Source organism: Thalassophryne amazonica, chromosome 21 (assembly GCF_902500255.1).
Source record: "Thalassophryne amazonica chromosome 21, fThaAma1.1, whole genome shotgun sequence".
NCBI lineage: Eukaryota > Metazoa > Chordata > Actinopteri > Batrachoidiformes > Batrachoididae > Thalassophryne > Thalassophryne amazonica.
Genome location: NC_047123.1, coordinates 13969624 through 13990054, shown reverse-complemented (window position 1 = coordinate 13990054; position 20431 = coordinate 13969624). Strand labels below are relative to the sequence as shown.

Genomic DNA, 20431 nt, shown 5'->3' with positions numbered 1-20431 from the left:
TCACATGACGTCTCAAATGTTGAGACAACGATTAGCTCTCCCAAGCTATGCTACTGCTTCATGAAGTGTGCTACCAATGCAAAAGCCCTCCAACAGTGAACATTGTACAATCTTTGCTGTCGGAGGGCTATGTGTCCTCGCTGTGTCCTATAGTGAGTCAGTGGACCGTCACGATCGCCATCTGCTGATTGTTGTTTGGACCCCTAGAGTGAGCCTTCTCCTGCATATCTCCTGAGAATTGGCCAGTGTCAGTCACCTCAGGTCATAGTGTGAATGAGCTCTAAACAGCCAAGTTGTAACTGAATTACTTCCATCACAATAAAAACCATTTAACCATTTAAAGCAGAGTCTCTTAAAAACACAACTTTTCACCATGCCTTGTCACTGTAGCCTCCAATTCAAATATTCAGTTTGTGACTTACATTGTGGAATGAGAGTATTAGTTTTTAAAATTAAAATTTCCTCCCAATACTGTAAACACGTTCATTTGAAAACTAAAGTTGGATATTTTCAAGGAAATAATAATTACTTGCTTTGTACATGATTACTGTTAATAAGCAGAAGAAAACTGAAAATCATCACGTCCACATGTGAATGCAGCTGTCTTATTATTCTGCTCTTGAATGGCACTGTTATAGTAAACACACAGACACACACAAGCCTGCACATACACAAATTTAATCACGTATGAAAACATAATTTCACACATAATTGTTAACTCCCACTCAGACACACTCAAGACGCCAATTAGAGGATCACAAAATAATTAGCCCACACTATACAGTGTGATGTCTGCCTGTCTGTGAACATGAGTGCGTGTTTGTTTCAGATGTGCCATCCTGGTTTTCGGAGGGTTGAAGGGATGCAGTATAATGGTGTATGTGAAGCATGCCGCTGTCACGGACATGCTACCCAATGTGACGAGTTCACAGGACATTGCCTGGTAAGATCACTCACTTGCTGATGAAGTGTTCTAACTATCTCTCTTTTACTGTCTTTCTAATAATGTTTGTGATTCTTACAGTAATATGCATTTTATTTTTCTAATAGAAGTTTGAGTTCCTGCATGAGCTGCTCTTTTATTTCACATGATTCCTTCTCTTCATCCCAGAACACGTCTGATGAACCATGAGATTTAAAGTGAAAATATAAATTATTGAAATATAAACACTGTAGGGCAGCAGAGTGGCTTAGTGGTTAGCACTGTTGCCTCACAGCAACAAGGTCATGGGATCGATTCCCACCTGTGGCCTTTCTGTGTGGAGTTTGCATGTTCTCCATATGTTTGCGTGGGTTCCCTCCGGTTGCTCTGGCTTCCTCCCACATCCAGAGACATGCGTGTTAGGTGGTTTGGAAAGTTTAAAAATTATCCATAGGTGTGCGTGCGGGTGTGAATATGTTTTTCTATACGAGGTCTGTTAGAAAACTATCCGACCTTTTTATTTTTTTAAAAACTATATGGATTTGAATCATGCTCTTGCATCAGCCAAGCTTGAACCTTCGTGTGCATGCGTGAGTTTTTTCACGCCTGTCAGTTGCTTCATTTGCCTGTGGGCAGGCTTTGAGTGAGCACTGGTCCACCCCCCTCATCGGATTGTCATTGTCAGGGAAATGGCTGAGCTATTGGAGCAGCGCTGAATCAAATTTTTCCAGAAACTGTGAGAGACAGCCAGGTGGAAATCATTCGGAAGATTCAGACGGCTTTCGGTGAGGATACTCTCGGCGTCACACAGATTAAGGAGCATTACAACCGGATTAAAGACCGCCCACAGCGGCGGAGGGCACGCCGCACTCTGAGCGGCCATCGACAGGCTGAAACGACCAGATCATTTCCAAAGTGAAGGCTGTGTTGATCCGAGACGTCGTCTGACTACCAGAGAAATTGCAGAAGAGGTGGACATCAGCACTTTTGCGGCACATTCCACTGTTACAGGAGATTTTGTAATGAAAGACGTGCGGAGGAATTCGCGTGTCGGCACGGAGCTGCACAACAAAAAGCACGTCCGTGTTGGAAGTCTCACAGGACAAGTTGTGACATGCCCAGCTGTTACACAATTTCTCGGATACTCACTCGACTGAAAAGCCACCGAAAGCTATCTGAATCTTCCGAATGGTTTCCAACACAGACGTGCTTTTTGTTGTGCGCCATTGCGGCTCCGTGCCGATGCGCAAATTCCTCTGCACGTCTTTCATTACAAAATCTCCTGTAACAGTGGAATGTGCCGCAAAAGTGCTGATGTACACTCCGCCGCTTTGGGCTGTCTTTAATCCAGTTGTAATGCTCCTTAATCTGTGTGACGCCGAGAGTATCCTTACCGAAAGCCGTCTGAATTTTCCAAATGTTTTCCACCTGGCTGTCTCTCACAGTTTCTGGAAAAATTTGATTCAGCACTGCTCCAATCGCTCAGCCATTTCCCTGACAATGAAAAGCCGATGAGGGGGTGGACCAGTGCTCACTCAAAGCCTGCCCACAGACAAATGACGCAACCGACAGGCGTGAAAAAACTCACGCATGTGCACAAAGGTTTAAGCTTGGCTGATGCAAGCGCACATGATTCAAATCCATATAGTTTTTTAAAAAAATAAAAATGGTCGGATAGTTTTCTAACAGACCTCGTATATATATATATATTTGTCTATATATATGTCCAGGATGAGCCCCACCTCACGTTCTATGACTGTTGGGATAGGCTCCAGCCCCCTTGTTTAGAGTACATAATATTTGTTAATACATGTAAATACATATATACATCTCATTTGTTTATAATTTATTTATAGTTTATTTCCAAGGTGGAGGTTGATTTGGCACAGGTTTTTCTTCAGATGCCCATCGTGATGCACCGCCACATTACATGTAGAGTAGGGAGGGGTGGCATTGAACTGGGAACCTTCCACACTGGAAACAAGCACACTTCTAAAAATTCTGAAATAGTACATTATTCATATTTTATACTGCCACGCATTTACATTGGATTGTTACTGTTCTGTCTCTACACTTATCCAAAAATTTAACTTCAGCAAGTTGTGCTTTTCTAATAGTGTTCTAACTAATCGCATTCTTCGTGATAGTGTCCTAACATGTAGAAAAATAACATTTGACAGAAGTAAAGCTGTTCTTTATAAATCATGATGACTTTTGAGATTTTATCCATCCATCCATCCGTTTTCTTCCGCTTTATCCGGAGTCGGGTCGCGGGGGCAGCAGCTCAAGCAAAGCTGCCCAGACCTCCCGATCCACACACACCTCCCCCAGCTCCTCCGGGGGAACCCCAAGGCGTTCCCAAGCCAGCCAAGAGATGTAGTCCCTCCAGCGTGACCTGGGTCTTCCCCGGGGCCTCCTCCCAATGGGACGTGCCCGGAACACCTTTCCAGCGAGGCGTCCAGGGGGCATCCGGAAAAGATGCCCGAGCCACCACAACTGACTCCTTTCGACGTGGAGGAGCAGCGGCTCAACTCCGAGCTCCTCCCGAGTGACCGAGCTCCTCACCCTATCTCTAAGGGAGCGCCCAGCCACCATGCAGAGGAAACTCATCTCGGCCGCTTGTACTCGCGATCTCATTCTTTCGGTCATGAGCCAAATCTCATGACCATAGGTGAGGATCGGAACGTAGATCGATCGGTAAATCGAGAGCTTTGCCCCCCTACTCAGCTCTCTCTTCATCACGACGGTCCGATACAGTGACCGCATCACTGCAGACGCTGCACCAATCCGTCTATCGATCTCCATAATTAACCTTAGTCTGTGAAGAAGATTCCCCATTTACATGAACAAATTGTAATCTATTAGATAAATATGATTCAAACCACAGCAGCGCAGTGCCTTTAATACCTATGGCATGCTCTAATCTCTGTAATAAAATTTTATGGTCAACAGTATCAAAAGCAGCACTGAGGTCTAACAGAACAAGCACAGAGATGAGTCCACTGTCTGAGGCCATAAGATCATTTGTAACCTTCACTAATGCTGTTTCTGTACTATGATGAATTCTAAACCCTGACTGAAACTCTTCAAATAGACCATTCCTCTGCAGATGATCAGTTAGCTGTTTTACAACTACCCTTTCAAGAATTTTTGAGAGAAAAAGAAGGTTGGAGATTGGCCTATAATTAGCTAAGATAGCTGGGTCAAGTGATGGCTTTTTAAGTAATGGTTTAATTACTGCCACCTTAAAAGCCTGTGGTACATAGCCAACTAATAAAGATAGATTGATCATATTTAAGATCGAAGCATTAATTAATGGTAGGGCTTCCTTGAGCAGCCTGGTAGGAATGGGGTCTAATAGACATGTTGATGGTTTGGAGGAAGTAACTAATGAAAATAACTCAGACAGAACAATCGGAGAGAAAGAGTCTAACCAAATACCGGCATCACTGAAAGCAGCCAAAGAGAACGATATGTCTTTGGGATGGTTATGAGTAATTTTTTCTCTAATAGTTAAAATTTTATTAGAAAGTTATTAAAAAGTCATGAAGTCATTACTAGTTAAAGTTAAAGGAATACTCGGCTCAATAGAGCTCTGACTCTTTGTCAGCCTCGCTACAGTGCTGAAAAGAAACCTGGGGTTCTTATTTTCTTCAATTAGTGATGAGTAGTAAGATGTCCTAGCTTGACGGAGGGCTTTTTTATAGAGCAACAGACTCTTTTTCCAGGATAAGTGAAGATCTTCTAAATTAGTGAGACGCCATTTCCTCTCCAACTTACGGGTTATCTGCTTTAAGCTGCGAGTTTGTGAGTTATACCATGGAGTCAGGCACTTCTGATTTAAGGCTCTCTTTTTCAGAGGAGCTACAGCATCCAAAGTTGTCCTCAATGAGGATATAAAACTATTGACAAGATAATCTATCTCACTCACAGAGTTTAGGTAGCTACTCTGCCCTGTGTTGGTATATGGCATTGGAGAACATAAAGAAGGAATCATATCCTTAAACCTAGTTACAGCGCTTACTGAAAGACTTCTGCTGTAATGAAACTTATTCCCCACTGCTGGGTAGTCCATCAGAGTAAATGTAAATGTTATTAAGAAATGATCAGACAGAAGGGGTTTTCAGGGAATACTGTTATGTCTTCAATTTCCATACCATAAGTCAGAACAAGATCTAAGGTATGATTAAAGTGGTGGGTGGACTCATTTACATTTTGAGCAAAGCAAGTCGAGTCTAACAATAGATTAAATGCAGTGTTGAGGTTGTCATTCTCAGCATCTGTGTGGATGTTAAAATCGCCCACTATAATTATCTTATCTGAGCTAAGCACTAAGTCAGACAAAAGGTCCGAAAATTCACAGAGAAACTCACAGTAACGACCAGGTGGACGATAGATAACAACAAATAAAACTGTTTTTTGGGACTTCCAATTTGGATGGACAAGACTAAGAGTCAAGCTTTCAAATGAATTATAGCTCTGTCTGGGTTTTTGATTAATTAATAAGCTGGAGTGGAAGATTGCTGCTAATCTTCCCCCTCGGCCCGTGCTACGAGCGTTCTGGCAGTTAGTGTGACTCGGGGGTGTTGACTCATTTAAACTAACATATTCATCCTGCTGTAACCAGGTTTCTGTAAGGCAGAATAAATCAATATGTTGATCAATTATTATATCATTTACTAACAGGGACTTAGAAGAGAGAGATCTAATGTTTAATAGACCACATTTAACCGTTTTAGTCTGTGGTGCAGTTGCTGTTTATTGGTGGTCTGGGAGCAGGCACCGTCTCTACGGGGATGGGGTAATGAGGGGATGGCAGGGGGAGAGAAGCTGCAGAGAGGTATGTAAGACTACAACTCTGCTTCCTGGTCCCAACCCTGGATAGTCACGGTTTGGAGGATTTAAGAAAATTGGCCAGATTTCTAGAAATGAGAGCTGCTCCATCCAAAGTGGGATGGATGCCGTCTCTCCTAACAAGACCAGGTTTTCCCCAGAAGCTTTGCCAATTATCTATGAAGCCCACCTCATTTTTTGGACACCGCTCAGACAGCCAGCAGTTCAGGGAGAACATGCGGCTAAACATGTCACTCCCGGTCCGATTGGGGAGGGGCCCAGAGAAAACTACAGAGTCCGACATTGTTTTTGCAAAGTTACACACCGATTCAATATTAATTTTAGTGACCTCCGTTTGGCGTAACCGGGTGTCATTACTGCCGACATGAATTACAATCTTACCAAATTTACGCTTAGCCTTAGCCAGCAGTTTCAAATTTCCTTCAATGTCGCCTGCTCTGGCCCCCGGAAGACAATTGACTATGGTTGCTGGTGTCACTAACTTCACATTTCTCAAAACAGAGTCGCCAATAACCAGAGTTTGTTCCTCGGCGGGTGTGTTGCCGAGTGGGGAAAAACGGTTAGAGATGTGAACGAGTTGGCGGTGTACACGGGGCTTCTGTTTAGGACTACGCTTCCTCCTCACAGTCACCCAGTCGGCCTGCTTGCCCGGCTGCTCGGGATCTACTGGAGGGGAACTAACGGCGGCTAAGCTACCTTGGTCCGCACCGACTACAGGGGCCTGGCTAGCTGTAGGATCTTCCAAGGTGCTGAGCCGAGTCTCCAATTCGCCCAGCCTGGCCTCCAAAGCTATGAATAAGCTACACTTATTACAAGTACCATTACTGCTAAAGGAGGCCGAGGAATAACTAAATATTTCACACCCAGAGCAGAAAAGTGCGGGAGAGACAGGAGAAGCCGCCATGCTAAACCGGCTAAGAGCTAGTAGCTGCGCTAAGCTAGCGGATTCCTAAAAACACACAAAGTGAATAATGTGTAAATAATTTAGAGGTGATTCAGCAGAGGGAGTGCTTTAGTTAAGTCACGTGAAGATTACACTGTGAAACAAATTGTTATCTAGTTAACTAGATCAATCTAACTGCGCAGATTAAACAGCTAACAGATACGCTGTGTTCCGGAACAGGAAGTGATACAATACCGCAATAACACTGGTTGTATAATGAAATACAGTCATGTCTAATTTAAAAAGTTCAAGACATTTTTGCTGCACAAATGGGGGAAATCTGGAGTGGAACTTGGAAAAAGTCTGGTGAGAAATCAATGAAAATGGTGCGCATGCACAGTGTCTGCATTATATTATATCTCACTCTGTCTCTCTCTCTCTCTCTCTTTCTGTCTCTCTCTGTGTGTGTCTGATCAAACCTGAATAAGCGTTGTGACTTTAAAATAAAAGCGCCGTCGCTGCATGTCGGTGCGATCATCAGACGCCCTGATTGATCAGGTCTGATCAAATCTGATCGGAGCAACCAGAGCTTTAAAGGTTTAAAGAGTCACAGCACTTCATTCACAGCAGCCTTTACCACAGTCAGACTCAGCAGCATCTGTACACAATGAAAATGATCCACCAAGACCAAAAAAAAAAAAAATAATAATAATTTCTGAGCCGCACCACACCATGCAGTAGAAACCAGAGTGCACTTCCACAAAGGCAGAAAATAGCAGCTATGGCTACATACGTGGCAGTAATGCAACTGTGAAAACCTCATGATACAGTTCACTGTTTTCCAAGTGCAGCGATGTGTTCTGGACAGCCGGCAGGAGTCAACTGGTTTTAAATAGCGGCGTGGGCTACACGTGACTGTGTGCACACATTAAAAAGCGAACACACGCAGCTGCAAGCAAATCTACGAACACGGAAAAAGGCTGCGTATGCCCGCATTTCGGGCATACTTAAATGATACACAACGCCGCAATAGGCAGCTCTACGAAAACACCTCCAACACACTCTTAGCATAGTCTTCCTTTAAAATGACCCCAATGCCATTTGTTTTCCTATCCTCACCATGATGCAACAACTTTAACCCACCACCTGTGCTCTTGCTCTTACTTCCCTTCCACTTGGTCTATTGCATGCAGCGTATGTCTACCTTTCTCCTCTCCATCATATCAGCCAGCTGTCTCCCTGGTGGTCATTGTTAACCTGTGCCTCGACCGATCTAGTATGGAAATTCAATTTGTCGTCTGCATCTTTATTTTGGCTTGTTTTACACCGGATACCGTTCCTGACATAACCCTACTCATTTGTCTGGGCTTGGGATTGGCGCTCAGAATGGACTGGCTGTGTGTACTGTCTGTCGCTGAGCCAACACCATGACATGAAGTTGAAAATCACTTCAAATCTGATCATATGGAAAACTGTATTTATTTTCCAGGTAAGTGTAGAGTTAGCTGTTGCTGGTGGTTCTGCTGCTGAGTCCTTTAGTTAAGTCTGTGCTTTACACAGCTGCGTTTCATGCTACATACTGAAACTTAAATGCATGACGAGATCTCCGTAAATGTTGTTGGCCTGCTTCTGGCCGTGACACATCGTAGAGTTTTTCAGGAGATGATCAGGTCATAAAAGTAACTCCAGTGTACAAAGCTTTGTGAATAGTGGTGGCATCTGAAATTGCTCGGGGTTTGAGGTTTAAGAGTCTGTCACTGATGTAAAAATTTCACACATTGCACTCAGATTGGTCTTCAGAACATAACCTCCCAATTTTCAAGTGTGGTTTTAGTGTGGAATCATTTTTATGTATCCGTGACATCACACTTAGCATAGTCAATACAATTGTATGGCACACAAATTTGGACTGCTTCTGTAAAAAAAAAAAAAAAAAATCGGGTCAAATTTCTTCATTTTTGGAATCGTAATGGCAATTGGGGCTAAAAATCGCAAATGGAGACTAGCTTCACACCATATACAGCCAGTCAGTGCCCTAAGTGTTTTTTGAAAATGTGTTTGCAGTAATTGTAGTAGAAAAATCATGGATTTCTGTTTGTCCATATTACTGACTAACGCAAAATTAAAAACTTACAAACTGAAAAACAAATTCAGCAATTTTCAGATGTTTTTGAAACAGCGAACATTACCTTAAAGGTAAGCTCAGTTACTTCAAGAAAATATACTTTATAAACCTACATGGACACACACTGTGTCTAATATGTTTTTCATTTGTGCCAAAATCAGTTTCTCAGCCATATTAAACAAAACTGTTGCTATATATTTTATTCAGAGAAAAAGCACTTGACAGTATTTTTGTGATAGTGAGGTTTTTTAACAACTTGTAAAATATTAGAACTGACTGTATCTCCTTCATGCGATTAAACTTCACTGTCTCACATGCAGGATTGTTACCATCACACCAGTGGCCCATACTGTGACACCTGCCTACCTGGTTACTACGGCAATGCCACCCATGGATTACCCACAGGCTGTCAGCCATGTGCCTGCCCACTCAGTGTCCCTAGCAACAAGTAAGTTGTTATGATGTCAAGCTTTACTGCCATAAATTCTACACAGTTTAATCAACAGCATCAATGTACCATGGATAACATACATCCCTCTGCAATATCATACGTCTCTGCCTCTCTTTACAATATCAGCACAGATTGTACACAGTAAAATTGCCAGTGTAAAACTAAGTCTGACAGTGTTGAATTAACACTGCCAGTGGTCCTACTCTGGTCAGAGTGGGACCATATGTTCATTGTCAGTGTTACTTTAACACTGGTGAGTTTACTGTGTGGCTTCATCCCTGTGGGTTAATTCCACTAGTAGTCATTGTTTTTTGATGGTATCCGCATCATTTTCATCCATTTCCTGTCTCCCACTGGCCCTGCTTCTACATCATGGTGTGCTACCTTTCTTTGTTGACTGGGTTGGTGGCCAGTCTCATCACTGTTGGCCCTGGATCATCTCAGAAGCATCTGTTTCCGCTTTATAGTACATATACTACAGTCACTGTAAATGTTTTACAAACATGTTCTGCAAAATAATGCAGTGTTAGCAACATACAGTATTCACCTGGATAAAGGCAAAGATGTGTTTAATTACATTTGTTTGTTTATCATTTGTTTGCTGCATGTCATAAGTGGCACAATGAGGTTGTCCCATTTCAAAGGCGTCATGGAATATTGCTGATGTGTGCAGCCTCCTTTCGCTCTAAAATGAAGGAAACAAACCCAACCTAAGTAACAAAATGGTTTATAAATTAAAAACAAAACAAAGAGAGACTTTTGGGCTCCATATGTAAAAGTAAGTCCCTTCGGCTGCTCCCTTGTTTGCACTCGGGGTCGCCACAGCAAATCCAAGGTGGATCTGCATGTTGAATTGGGCTCCATATGTACAGTTGAAAATATTTTTGAGATTAATGAAGTTCTTCTTATTCTTAAAGTTTAGAAGTACAAGTACTGAAAAAATGATTACTAAACTATGGATTACGCCCACTACACTATTTTGTCTTGTGCAGCTGTCAAGGTTTCCAGGCAATGGGGGATGACTGGAATAATCGAATGATGGAATAGCAAAATACTCTGTGGGCGGATGTTCTTCAGGCATTCAATGGAAGCCGGAACAAACGGTTCTGAAATAGGATTTTGCTATTGTGTCCTTATGATTCCCCACCCCTACTAACCAAGCATAGAGGGCATAACCCGAAGATTAGTAATAATTTTTCAATTCTCATTTATTGGATTGATTGGGGGATTGATTGGGCTGTGAAGGATACACCTGATGTAGCCTTTGTTTTTGAGGGAAAGAAGGCTATGAACGTTGGCCACTTACCAAACTTTATTAAGGAAGCTTTCTTGGAACTCAGCTTAGTTCAGACTCAGCTAAATGGGTCAGCTTGGGGCCTGGAACCTGAGAAGTCTGAACTATCTATAGTTTTCTAAAGTGGGAGGGTAAGAGAGCGAGTGAAAGAGACAACTGTCTCACAGTTGCTGTGTTGCAGTTCAATCGGGGTAGAGTTGTATGGAGGAAGATCAGTTTTTGGGTTCAGCAGTGTGTGGATGTGGAGGCATGTTAATGTGTGAACTGGAGAGTCTGTGTGTGTCTGTCACAGTTTGACTGTGAATGTAGAGACAAAAGTGTGTCTAGACAAACAATGGCATTAACTGGCCTCTTTGTTCTTCTTGTCCTCATCCCTTTCTCAACATTGGAACAAAACTTTCAAATTTTTCATCAACAACTTCAACGACGCCGCCTTGACACGAATATCAGCTTCAGCCCCACCTGTCACCTCAACAGTGAAGGAGAGCTTCTGTGCGACCAGTGTCAACCTGGATACACAGGGCCGCGATGTAACAGGTAACACATACACCAAACAAGAAATGACAAACATTTTCAGTGTAAAATTCTCCATTATCAGTATTCAGTGGATGTTGGTTGAAGTATATGGGCCAGTGTTTGGGGAGGGGGGAACAAATGCAAGCTATATTTTTCTGAAAGCTTCGCATATCTCTAGACTTAATTTTAGCATCATAGCAGTCAATACTGTGCAGCTTTTTGATGTTACAGCCTTTTAAGCTGCCCCCCTCCCCTTTCACCAAAATGACAGATTTAAGAAAAATCTTTTTTCCTGTGTAAACACATGTAATAGGCAAATACGATATGAAATAACATTCTAATCGTATTATATATCATGGTTGGTGTTAAAACATATGTCAAGTTGTGTAGTTCAGTAATTATTTTAAAAGATTCAACTTATTTGTGCAGCCATGTATTCAACATTAAAGATAAAAAACTCTAAAAACTTTGTTCAGAATTGAAGAATTATTATTTAATTTCAAACATTTTCAGAGTACAATAATTATGTCTTCAAATGCTGAAAATGTAAAAAATAAATGCTTTTTTCATCTTCTCTATTGTCTGATTTGTATTTTGTTAAAACAATCCTTCATCGCCATGGCAATCCCTGGGTGGTGAGGAATATTGGCTCTTTCAAGCATTCGGCATACATGGTATTTAAGACTGTAAATCTCATCTTCTTGAGAATACATTACAATATTTTAGCATTTGGTCATTTTTAGCCACCACCTCGGATATTAGCGGCCATATCGGATTCATGTATTTTGTGTGTGTAAAACTGAACATCAGATATATTTAGTCAACATTTATCTCTTTAAAGACATTTTTTTTTAATTCATGAATGTAAAATTTTGTCTGACAGGTCAGTTTGAAAGATGTCATTAGGCTGAAATAAACTCTGGAAATACAGTACATAGCTTTCAGAAAAATATAGGAAGTATTAACACCCCCAACCCCACTGGTACTTATGAGCCAAATTTAGTGGGTCTGGCCTGTTCACTAATTTGCTATAATTTACTTTTTCACTCAAACCTGCAAATTTACAGCTGTTTGTCTGTCAGGCTAGCCCTGTGACAGACTGACGTCCTGTCCAGGGTGTAACTATGCCCCTATGACTGCAGGGCTTGGCTCAGGCCCCCGTGACCCTTAACTGGAGTAAGCGGTTGAAGATTGAGTGACTGAGGTCTGTCATCCAAACTGGCCTGCCCGATTAATGAGCTGCTATGATCGCTGTATCATAATAAAATTTACTCATCTCTCAAAAGGGCAGAAGAGTCTGAATCTTAAAATAAAATTTATTTATAGCAATAAGTGAGTGTTAGGAAATAAATCATAGCTGCAGTCAGCAGTCTAAAGTGAAAACAGAAACAGCTTCTCATTAAGCAGTGGCTGCTGTCTGCTGTGTACTGTATGTCTCTCTATCTGTCCAGCTGTCTTTCTGTCCACAGCCCATTTAATAGTTGAGTGACATACTTGTTCTATCAGCTGCAAGCTTTACCAACACAGGACTAATGAGATGTCTGTGTAGATGGTAGTCCTGTTAAAACTTCAGGGTGGTGTGAAGCAAACTGTGTATATATCATTTTTTTCAGCACCTCAACAAGACTTATTCCCATATACTTTGAATGCTGTAAAGTCATACTTAATTTCAAACTAAATCAAAACTTCCAAAAACAAAACTTTTTGTCAGTGTTTATTTGCAACTCTGCCTGAGGCAAACACTCTTGTGATTTCCCTGGTCTCTAGACCAAGGTGTATGTGTCTACTGTATGTTAGCATGATGTCTAAAACACTGATGCTAATGTATTGATAAATATCCATTTTTTTTAAATGGAAATCAGTTTTGCTACAGTGCAGGGGATGGTGGACAAGTGGTTAATGCACTTGGTTTTAGTGCAGAAGGTCCCCGGTTTGAATCCCACCCCTGCCACCTTTCTCCATGTAATGTGGAGTTGCATCAGGAAGGGCATCTGGCGTAAAACCTGTGCCAATTGAACATGCAGCTCCACCTTGGATTTGCTGTGGCGACCCCGAGTGCAAAACAAGGGAGCAGCCAAAGGGACTTACTTTTTTAGTTCGGCAACAGTGCACTTTTAACAGTTCACTTTTTCCACATTTTGTTATGTTATAGCCTTATTCCAAAATTTGTGAAATTCCTTTTTTCCTCAAGATTCTACACACAATACCCCATAATGACGATATGGAAAAAAGGGTTTTCAGGTTTTGGCAAAAAACTTATAAATCACATGTACATATGTATTCACAGCCTTTGCTTTGAGCTCAGGTGCCTCCTGTTTCCATTGATCATCTTTGAGATGTTTCTGCAGCTCAATTGGAGTCCACCTGGCGTAAATTTAGTTGATTGGACATGAATTTAAAAAAATGAAAAGGCCTTTTCAATTTTGGTTTGTGCTCTGACATGCACAGTTGACCGTGCATGACTTACATATCTCAGCACACCTTGGCCCATCCATGAAATCATGGGTTAAAGTTCTCCGTCACCACGATGGATTTCCGTCATTTGGAAAATTTAACCACACGTGCGCACGCGCATGTGTGTCATGCGTGTTTTGGTGTCGTGCATGTTTTGGGGCCGAAGTATGATAGTCTCACTGTCAAAGCAACATCCCATTCTGTGCTAATCAAAGCAGCAATGTCTGCATGGATGGTGCCGCACTCTGGAGGAAGGGACTGTGTGAATTTTCCTTCCTCTCTGCTCTCTTTACTGCTTGCCATGAGCCACGGTCCTTCTCCTCCCTGTCTTCGTGAGAACAATGGCAGACACTCCCCAAGTAGAGCGGGGTGTGGCTTTGCTTTGAGGCTTCGATGGTTTGTTGTATTATTTAGCTTTATCTTAATTTTCCCCCGCTAAAACCCTAAAGAGCATATGCCTGTGAGTAATATTTACCTTTTTTATATTAAACCAACCTGTTATGGTCTTCTAAAACAGTTGAGAAATGTGTTTTATAACTTAAAAACGGGACCGATGCTAACACGTTAGCATGTCTATGGTGTTTTCAGTGTTAAAGTTAGCATTAAGCTGTTCGCATCTCAGCACAGTTTGTGTGCATTTGTTTTATGTATAATAAATAATTAATGGCTTAGTGTTTGTTGTCGTAAAAGAGTCAAATGTATTACGAATTGTAATATTTTTTATTTATATATTAATACTAATAATAGAAACAACAACAAAAGTAATAATAACTAATATTGCTACAATACGCTTTTAGAGAAACAGACAAAAAGAACCTGATAAAACAAAACACAACAGAAAAGGTAAAACCAACTAACAATAAACATAAATAAATATAGAAATAAACAGCTGTTTCCTGTGAACACCTAGCAACTCTTACACCTCCACTTCATCCCTGTTTTATTTAAGTTTAATGACAGTTTGTTTCGGTCAAACCACATCTAAGCTGTGTTTTTACACAAGAAAAAAATAAAATGCAGTAAACTGCACATTTGTGTCTTTTTTCATGAAAATAACTTATTAAAGATCACATATTACACTTTAGTCAGGCCCTTAAAATAGTTTTGTGGACTCTTGCTGTAATATGTTGTAGGTGGTTGAGATAGTTGATGTAGGCATCTAAATTGGGTGAAACCTGATGGAAATCTCTGTGGTGTGTCGGTGATGTATGTATGTGCAAAATAAAACAAAACATTACTCCAGGTATGTTTTTGACGAGAATATAACATCATAACTTTATTACAAGCTCAAACATTGATGTTGCGTGACAAAAGCCTTTTAATAATAACTCACTTCAAGAAATAATGGCAAAACTCATATGTAAGTAAAACAACAAACAAACAACAACAACAACAAAAAAAGATTAATCATTACTAAAATAATCATTAGTTGCAGCCCTAGTTTGTTTTAGGAGTGAGAGCATTTTACATGTAAATGTGAATACGCCGATTTTGAGTTTCTCAGTGCGCATGCGTTTTCAAAACTGATGACAGTGTTACTTTGTGCACAGCAGAACAATGCTGTCAGTTGCTTTAGGCCCTAATTTTGTAATTTATTGACTGTACAGCCAGCAACACAGCACCCATTTGGTGCATTCACCGAATTAGAACAAATCAAAATACTACAGAAGACAAAGAATTTTTACTTGACAGTTTGAGTGTGTTTTCTTTGTTTCAGAGGACTTCATACACATTAAAATTCACTAGAATATACTAAATTTGACTTGCTCTTTTAAAATTTCTCGGGGAGCACCCCCAGACCCCCCATAGTCAATAGTGTGTTTTTACTTCACACTTTGAAGTGACTTTTATTTGTTTGAGAGGGCTTCATACTCATTAAAATTCACCAGAATGTACAAAATTTGACTTGCTCTTTTAAAAAAATTCTGTGGGAGATCCCCCAGACCCCCATAGTTTGAAGTGAGTTTTCTTTGTTTCATAGGGCTTCATACCCATTAAAATTGACCAGAATATACAAACTTTGACTTGCTCTTTTAAAAGAATTTCTGGGGGAGATCCCCCAGACCCCCCCCATAATCAGTACTGTGTTTTTACGTCACAGACTGAAATGAGTTTTATTTGTTTCACAGGGCTTCATACTAGAGGTGGGCAGATCAATCCTAATATCAATAATATCGATACCAACACTGGTATTGATATTGAACGATCCTCATGTAAAAAGATTGATACTCAAGCTTTTTTTTCCTCTCCCGCACGCACTGACTGCTGCGCACGTAGATTCATCAAAGTCTACTCTCTGGCTGTAAGAGCAGCACTGCGCTGTGTCACACAACATGGAGCAGTGCACCCTTGTATTGTGGTTTGTCAGCCCTCTACCTAAGGAGATTTTGTTTTAAGTTGTGTTGAGTGATATTTTTTAAACAAAAATGTTGATTGTGATAATAAAGCATTTTGTTGTCACTTACAATGTTTGGTAAAATTCTATCCTAGGTCTTTTGGATCCTTTGGATCTATGATGCTTAAATATGAAAAGGTATCGGCATCTATATTGGTGATACTGGGCCTGTATTTACTTGGTTTCGGATCAATACCAAAATTTCTGGTATCGCCCACCTCTACTTCATACCTGTTAAAATTCACCAGAATACACAAAATTTGACTTGGTCTTTAAAAAATGTTCTGTCTTTAAAAAAAAATGTCCAGAATAAAGACTACACCCCCCACCACCCTTTTATGTACCTTTATGTTCAAGTTTTGCATTCTTTTAATGCTTTTTCTGTCTCTCCTTAGAGGCTATTTAGAATTGATTTATATGCTGTACAATGTGTTTATTGTATTTATTGAGGAAAAAAGAGTGTGTGCCCCCACTACGCCACATTTTAGGGAATTGCTGGCTGATTTTTGCCAGGAAAAAAAATTTAGTCAGATGAAAATTTATTGCTTTAACCCATGCATTAAACCCTGCTATTGAGGTGGGTGCTACCACTGAGGTGTAACCTCGATTTACAGAATTTAATAGCATTTCATTAGCATTTCGCCACAAGTTACTGACGAAACTCCTGGCATCTACAAAACAGCACAACCTGTTTATTTGATCCTATACCAACAAAACTGTTTAAGGACCTGTCAACTGTGCTGGAAATGATCAATCTGTCATTAACCTCTGGATCTGTTCCTAAATGTTTTAAATCTGCAGTGATTAAACCATCACTTAAGAAATCAAACCTTGACCCTGGTGTATTGAAAAATTACAGGCCGATATCAAAGCTATCATTCTCTTCCAAAATTTTGTAAAAGGTGGTTTCACGGCAGCTTATAGACCACACCTCACTGAGAATGATCTTTTTGAGGCGTTGCAGTCTGCTTTTAGGAAATATCTTTCCACAGAGACAGGTCTTGCGAAAGTAGTGAATGATCATCTTTGAGCAATGGACTCGAACACCACAACTGTTTTGGCGTTGTTAGATCTTATTGCTGCGTTTGACACTGTGGATCATCATATTTTGCTCAATAGGTTGGAGAATCTTTTTGGGATTACTGGAAGTGCCCTTGCGTGGTTGATGTTATACCTGTCCAGTCATTCTCAATGTGTTTTGTATAATAACACTAACTCTAACCTTGGTGGCTTCCTGGCTTCCTGTCTCTGTGAGAGCAGATTTTAAGGTTTTGTTATTGACAAATAAAGTTGTTCATGGACTGGCGTCGACTTATCTGGCTGATCTGGTGAAACCCTAAGTGCCGGCCCGGGTTTTGCAGTCGCAGGATGCGGGACTACTCTGTGTTCCCAGGGTGAAGACGAAATCAGTGGGTCAAAGAGATTTTTCTTTTCGTGCACCCGCTCTATGGAACGGTCTCCCTGCAACCTTGAGACAGTTGGAGTCCGTGGACATTTTTAAGTCAAGACTTAAAACCTATGTTTATTTTCTTTCTTATGAATAGCTTTTATGTTTATTTTCTTTCTTATGAATAGCTTTTATTTTTAAATGTTTTATTCTTTTACTTGTGTTTTTAATTGCGTATTTGATTTTTTAAATTTTTACTTATTTAGCCATCTTTAGGTGCTTTTTGTTGTGATTTGGTGCTTTATAAGATGATTAAGTTGAATTGAAAATTGAATTATTGAACAAAGGTTGTAAATACAGTATTTATGTACATGTGATTTCTTAGGTTTCTTTTTTAATACATTTTCATGTTGTCATTATGGGGTGTTGTGAATAAAATTTTGAGGGGATAAAAAAATTATTAAACTCCATTTATGAATAATCAAAATGTGGAAAAAGTGACGCGCTGTGAATAATTTCCAGACGTGCAGCATTTTATTGTTTATGAAAATTCTGTAAGGTATATCTTATATATTATATTCCAGTTCTAAGGTGGAACTATGCCAGTATACAAAGATATATCTAAAAAGGAAGAGTAAAATAGGAGAGTAGAAAAGAGTAGAGTAGAGCCACTTAGGTGCCTGGTCTTGAGAACCAGGGAATATGAATATGAATAAGACTTGTGAATTTTCTCTACATCCCAGATACTTTGAAATGTGTGTGACATCACTGTAGCACATCAGTTAGATAAGATAAGATAAAACTTTACTGATCTCACAGAGGAGAAATTCACATTTTAAGTCAGCTCTTAAAAAACACACAAGATGGGTGCAAGTAGAGGAAAATGTTCATCAAACAGCGTGTGCAAGGATAAGCAATAATAATAATACTTGTAACAGTACAATAAAATAAGAAAATGAGGTAGAAATAGAATTCTACTTGAGCCTGTTTTTGACAGTTAAAGCTGATATCCTCGTGGCCACAGTGCCTCAGATCATTGCCTTCAGTTGCTGTCCACACAGGAATCTTTGTCTGCTTTTTATAGACATTTGTGTCTGCATAGCAAACACATTTGTCTGTCTGCCCATTTTAGCTGTGTCGCATACCACATATACTTTTGTAGTGAAACATGAAATCTGATATTCCACTCTTGTCATTTCAACACTCTTTTTTTTATTGTGGATATCCTGTTATTGATGAATAAGGACACCTATAAATGAGAAAAGCATCAGCCTTTGGTCCTTATAAATGAAGCCAACACGGAAGTGCCAAATCTTGCATTTCCTTGTCTGAGCACTTGAAGCTGGGTCCAAAAGTGAGTCACTCCCCATTGAAACCCATGTTAATTTTTACAGCACAAATAAACATGTTTACAGCCTGGTACAAACAATTGTTTTGGGCTTGATAGCTAGTTTTCTCCACTCATGACAACTGTTGTTGTCCTTTTAGCTGCTCCTGTATGTTCAAGGTCACCACATCAGATACAGCCAGATCTGCATTACTATTTAACACAAGTTTTACGCCGGATGCCCTTCCTGATGCAACTCCAGTTTTACCTGAAGAAACACACACAGCCTCAAAATGTCAATCAGCTTCAAATCGTGAATTATCCGCAAACCATTAATTGCAAAATGTGAATACTGAAAAAATATCTCCCAAACCGTGAACGCGGGTCTCACAAAATGTGAATATCATTATTAATAAACATATATTTTTTTTATTTTAAGTAGTTTATCGATTTCAGTTTACAGTTCAGTCACTGCAGGACTGAATATACAGGACTAACCTAAGCTAACCTAACCTAACCCTATGACCGCAAAAAATATTATTTATTTATTTTTTTTGTGGTGAGTGGGGGTCAACACAGCCGGTGAGGTGCAGAGGTGATCCGAGCAGCTGTCACTTCTGTTGTCAAGCACCCAGGCCCGCTGGGTGTGTCCCAATCCAGGGACAGTGTGATCATGTGAGGAGTTTGACTGGGACAGTCCACATGTCAAACTCAGAGAGGACAGAAAGCTCCCCCTCCGGTAAACGGCTCAATAATCGTAAGAGAAACATTGTAGAAAAACAAACAACACTAGTTTCTAACCTCAGGAAGGTAGACAATGAGCTACAACCTTATTTTTATCCATATGAGCCATCCTCTGAGCTGCAAAAATAACATTAATCTGACCGAGCAGCCGGTGGAAAAACAGAAGTAGAGCGGGGTGTGGCTTTGCTTTGAGGCTTCGATGGTTTGTTGTATTATTTAGCTTTATCTTAATTTGCCCCCGCTAAAACCCTAAAGAGCATATGCCTGTGAGTAATATTTACCTTTTTTATATTAAACCGACCTGTTATGGTCTTCTAAAACAGTTGAGAAATGTGTTTTATAACTTCAAAACGGGACTGATGCTAACACGTTAGCATGTCTATGGTGTTTTCAGTGTTAAAGTTAGCATTAAGCTGTTCGCATCTCAGCACAGTTTGTGTGCATTTGTTTTATGTATAATAAATAATTAATGGCTTAGTGTTTGTTGTTGTAAAAGAGTCAAATGTATTACGAATTGTAATATTTTTTATTTATATATTAATACTAATAATAGAAACAACAACAAAAGTAATAATAACTAATATTGCTACAATACACTTTTAGAGAAACAGACAAAAAGAACCTGATAAAACAAAACAACAGAAAAGGTAAAACCAACTAACAATAAACATAAATAAATATAGAAATAAACAGCTGTTTCCTGTGAACACCTAGCAACTCTTACACCTCCACTTCATCCCTGTTTTATTTAAGTTTAATGACAGTTTGTTTCGGTCAAACCACATCTAAGCTGTGTTTTTACACAAGAAAAAAATAAAATGCAGTAAACTGCACATTTGTGTCTTTTTTCATGAAAATAACTTATTAAAGATCACATATTACACTTTAGTCAGGCCCTTAAAATAGTTTTGTGGACTCTTGCTGTAATATGTTGTAGGTGGTTGAGATAGTTGATGTAGGCATCTAAATTGGGTGAAACCTGATGGAAATCTCTGTGGTGTGTCGGTGATGTATGTATGTGCAAAATAAAACAAAACATTACTCCAGGTATGTTTTTGACGAGAATATAACATCATAAC

General features: G+C 40.0%; 1 protein-coding gene and 1 long non-coding RNA gene across 6 annotated transcripts in view; one reads left to right on the top strand and one right to left on the bottom strand.

Annotated features, from left to right (window-relative positions):
- lama2 (laminin, alpha 2) overlaps positions 1–20431 on the top strand; it is a 780279-nt gene that overhangs the window by 310699 nt on the left and 449149 nt on the right. For all 5 annotated transcript variants that reach the window (XR_004558560.1, XM_034162644.1, XM_034162643.1 and 2 more), the window contains exons 18-20: positions 830–943; positions 9105–9232; positions 10980–11066. Coding sequence is in view for 4 of the 5 variants with exons in the window: in XM_034162644.1 (XP_034018535.1) it covers positions 830–943; positions 9105–9232; positions 10980–11066 (329 nt within the window). In the remaining variant the exon portion in view is untranslated. The remainder of the gene's footprint in view (positions 1–829; positions 944–9104; positions 9233–10979; positions 11067–20431) is intronic.
- Positions 1–20431, bottom strand: part of LOC117503416 — a 559959-nt gene that overhangs the window by 247818 nt on the left and 291710 nt on the right. The window lies entirely within an intron of this gene.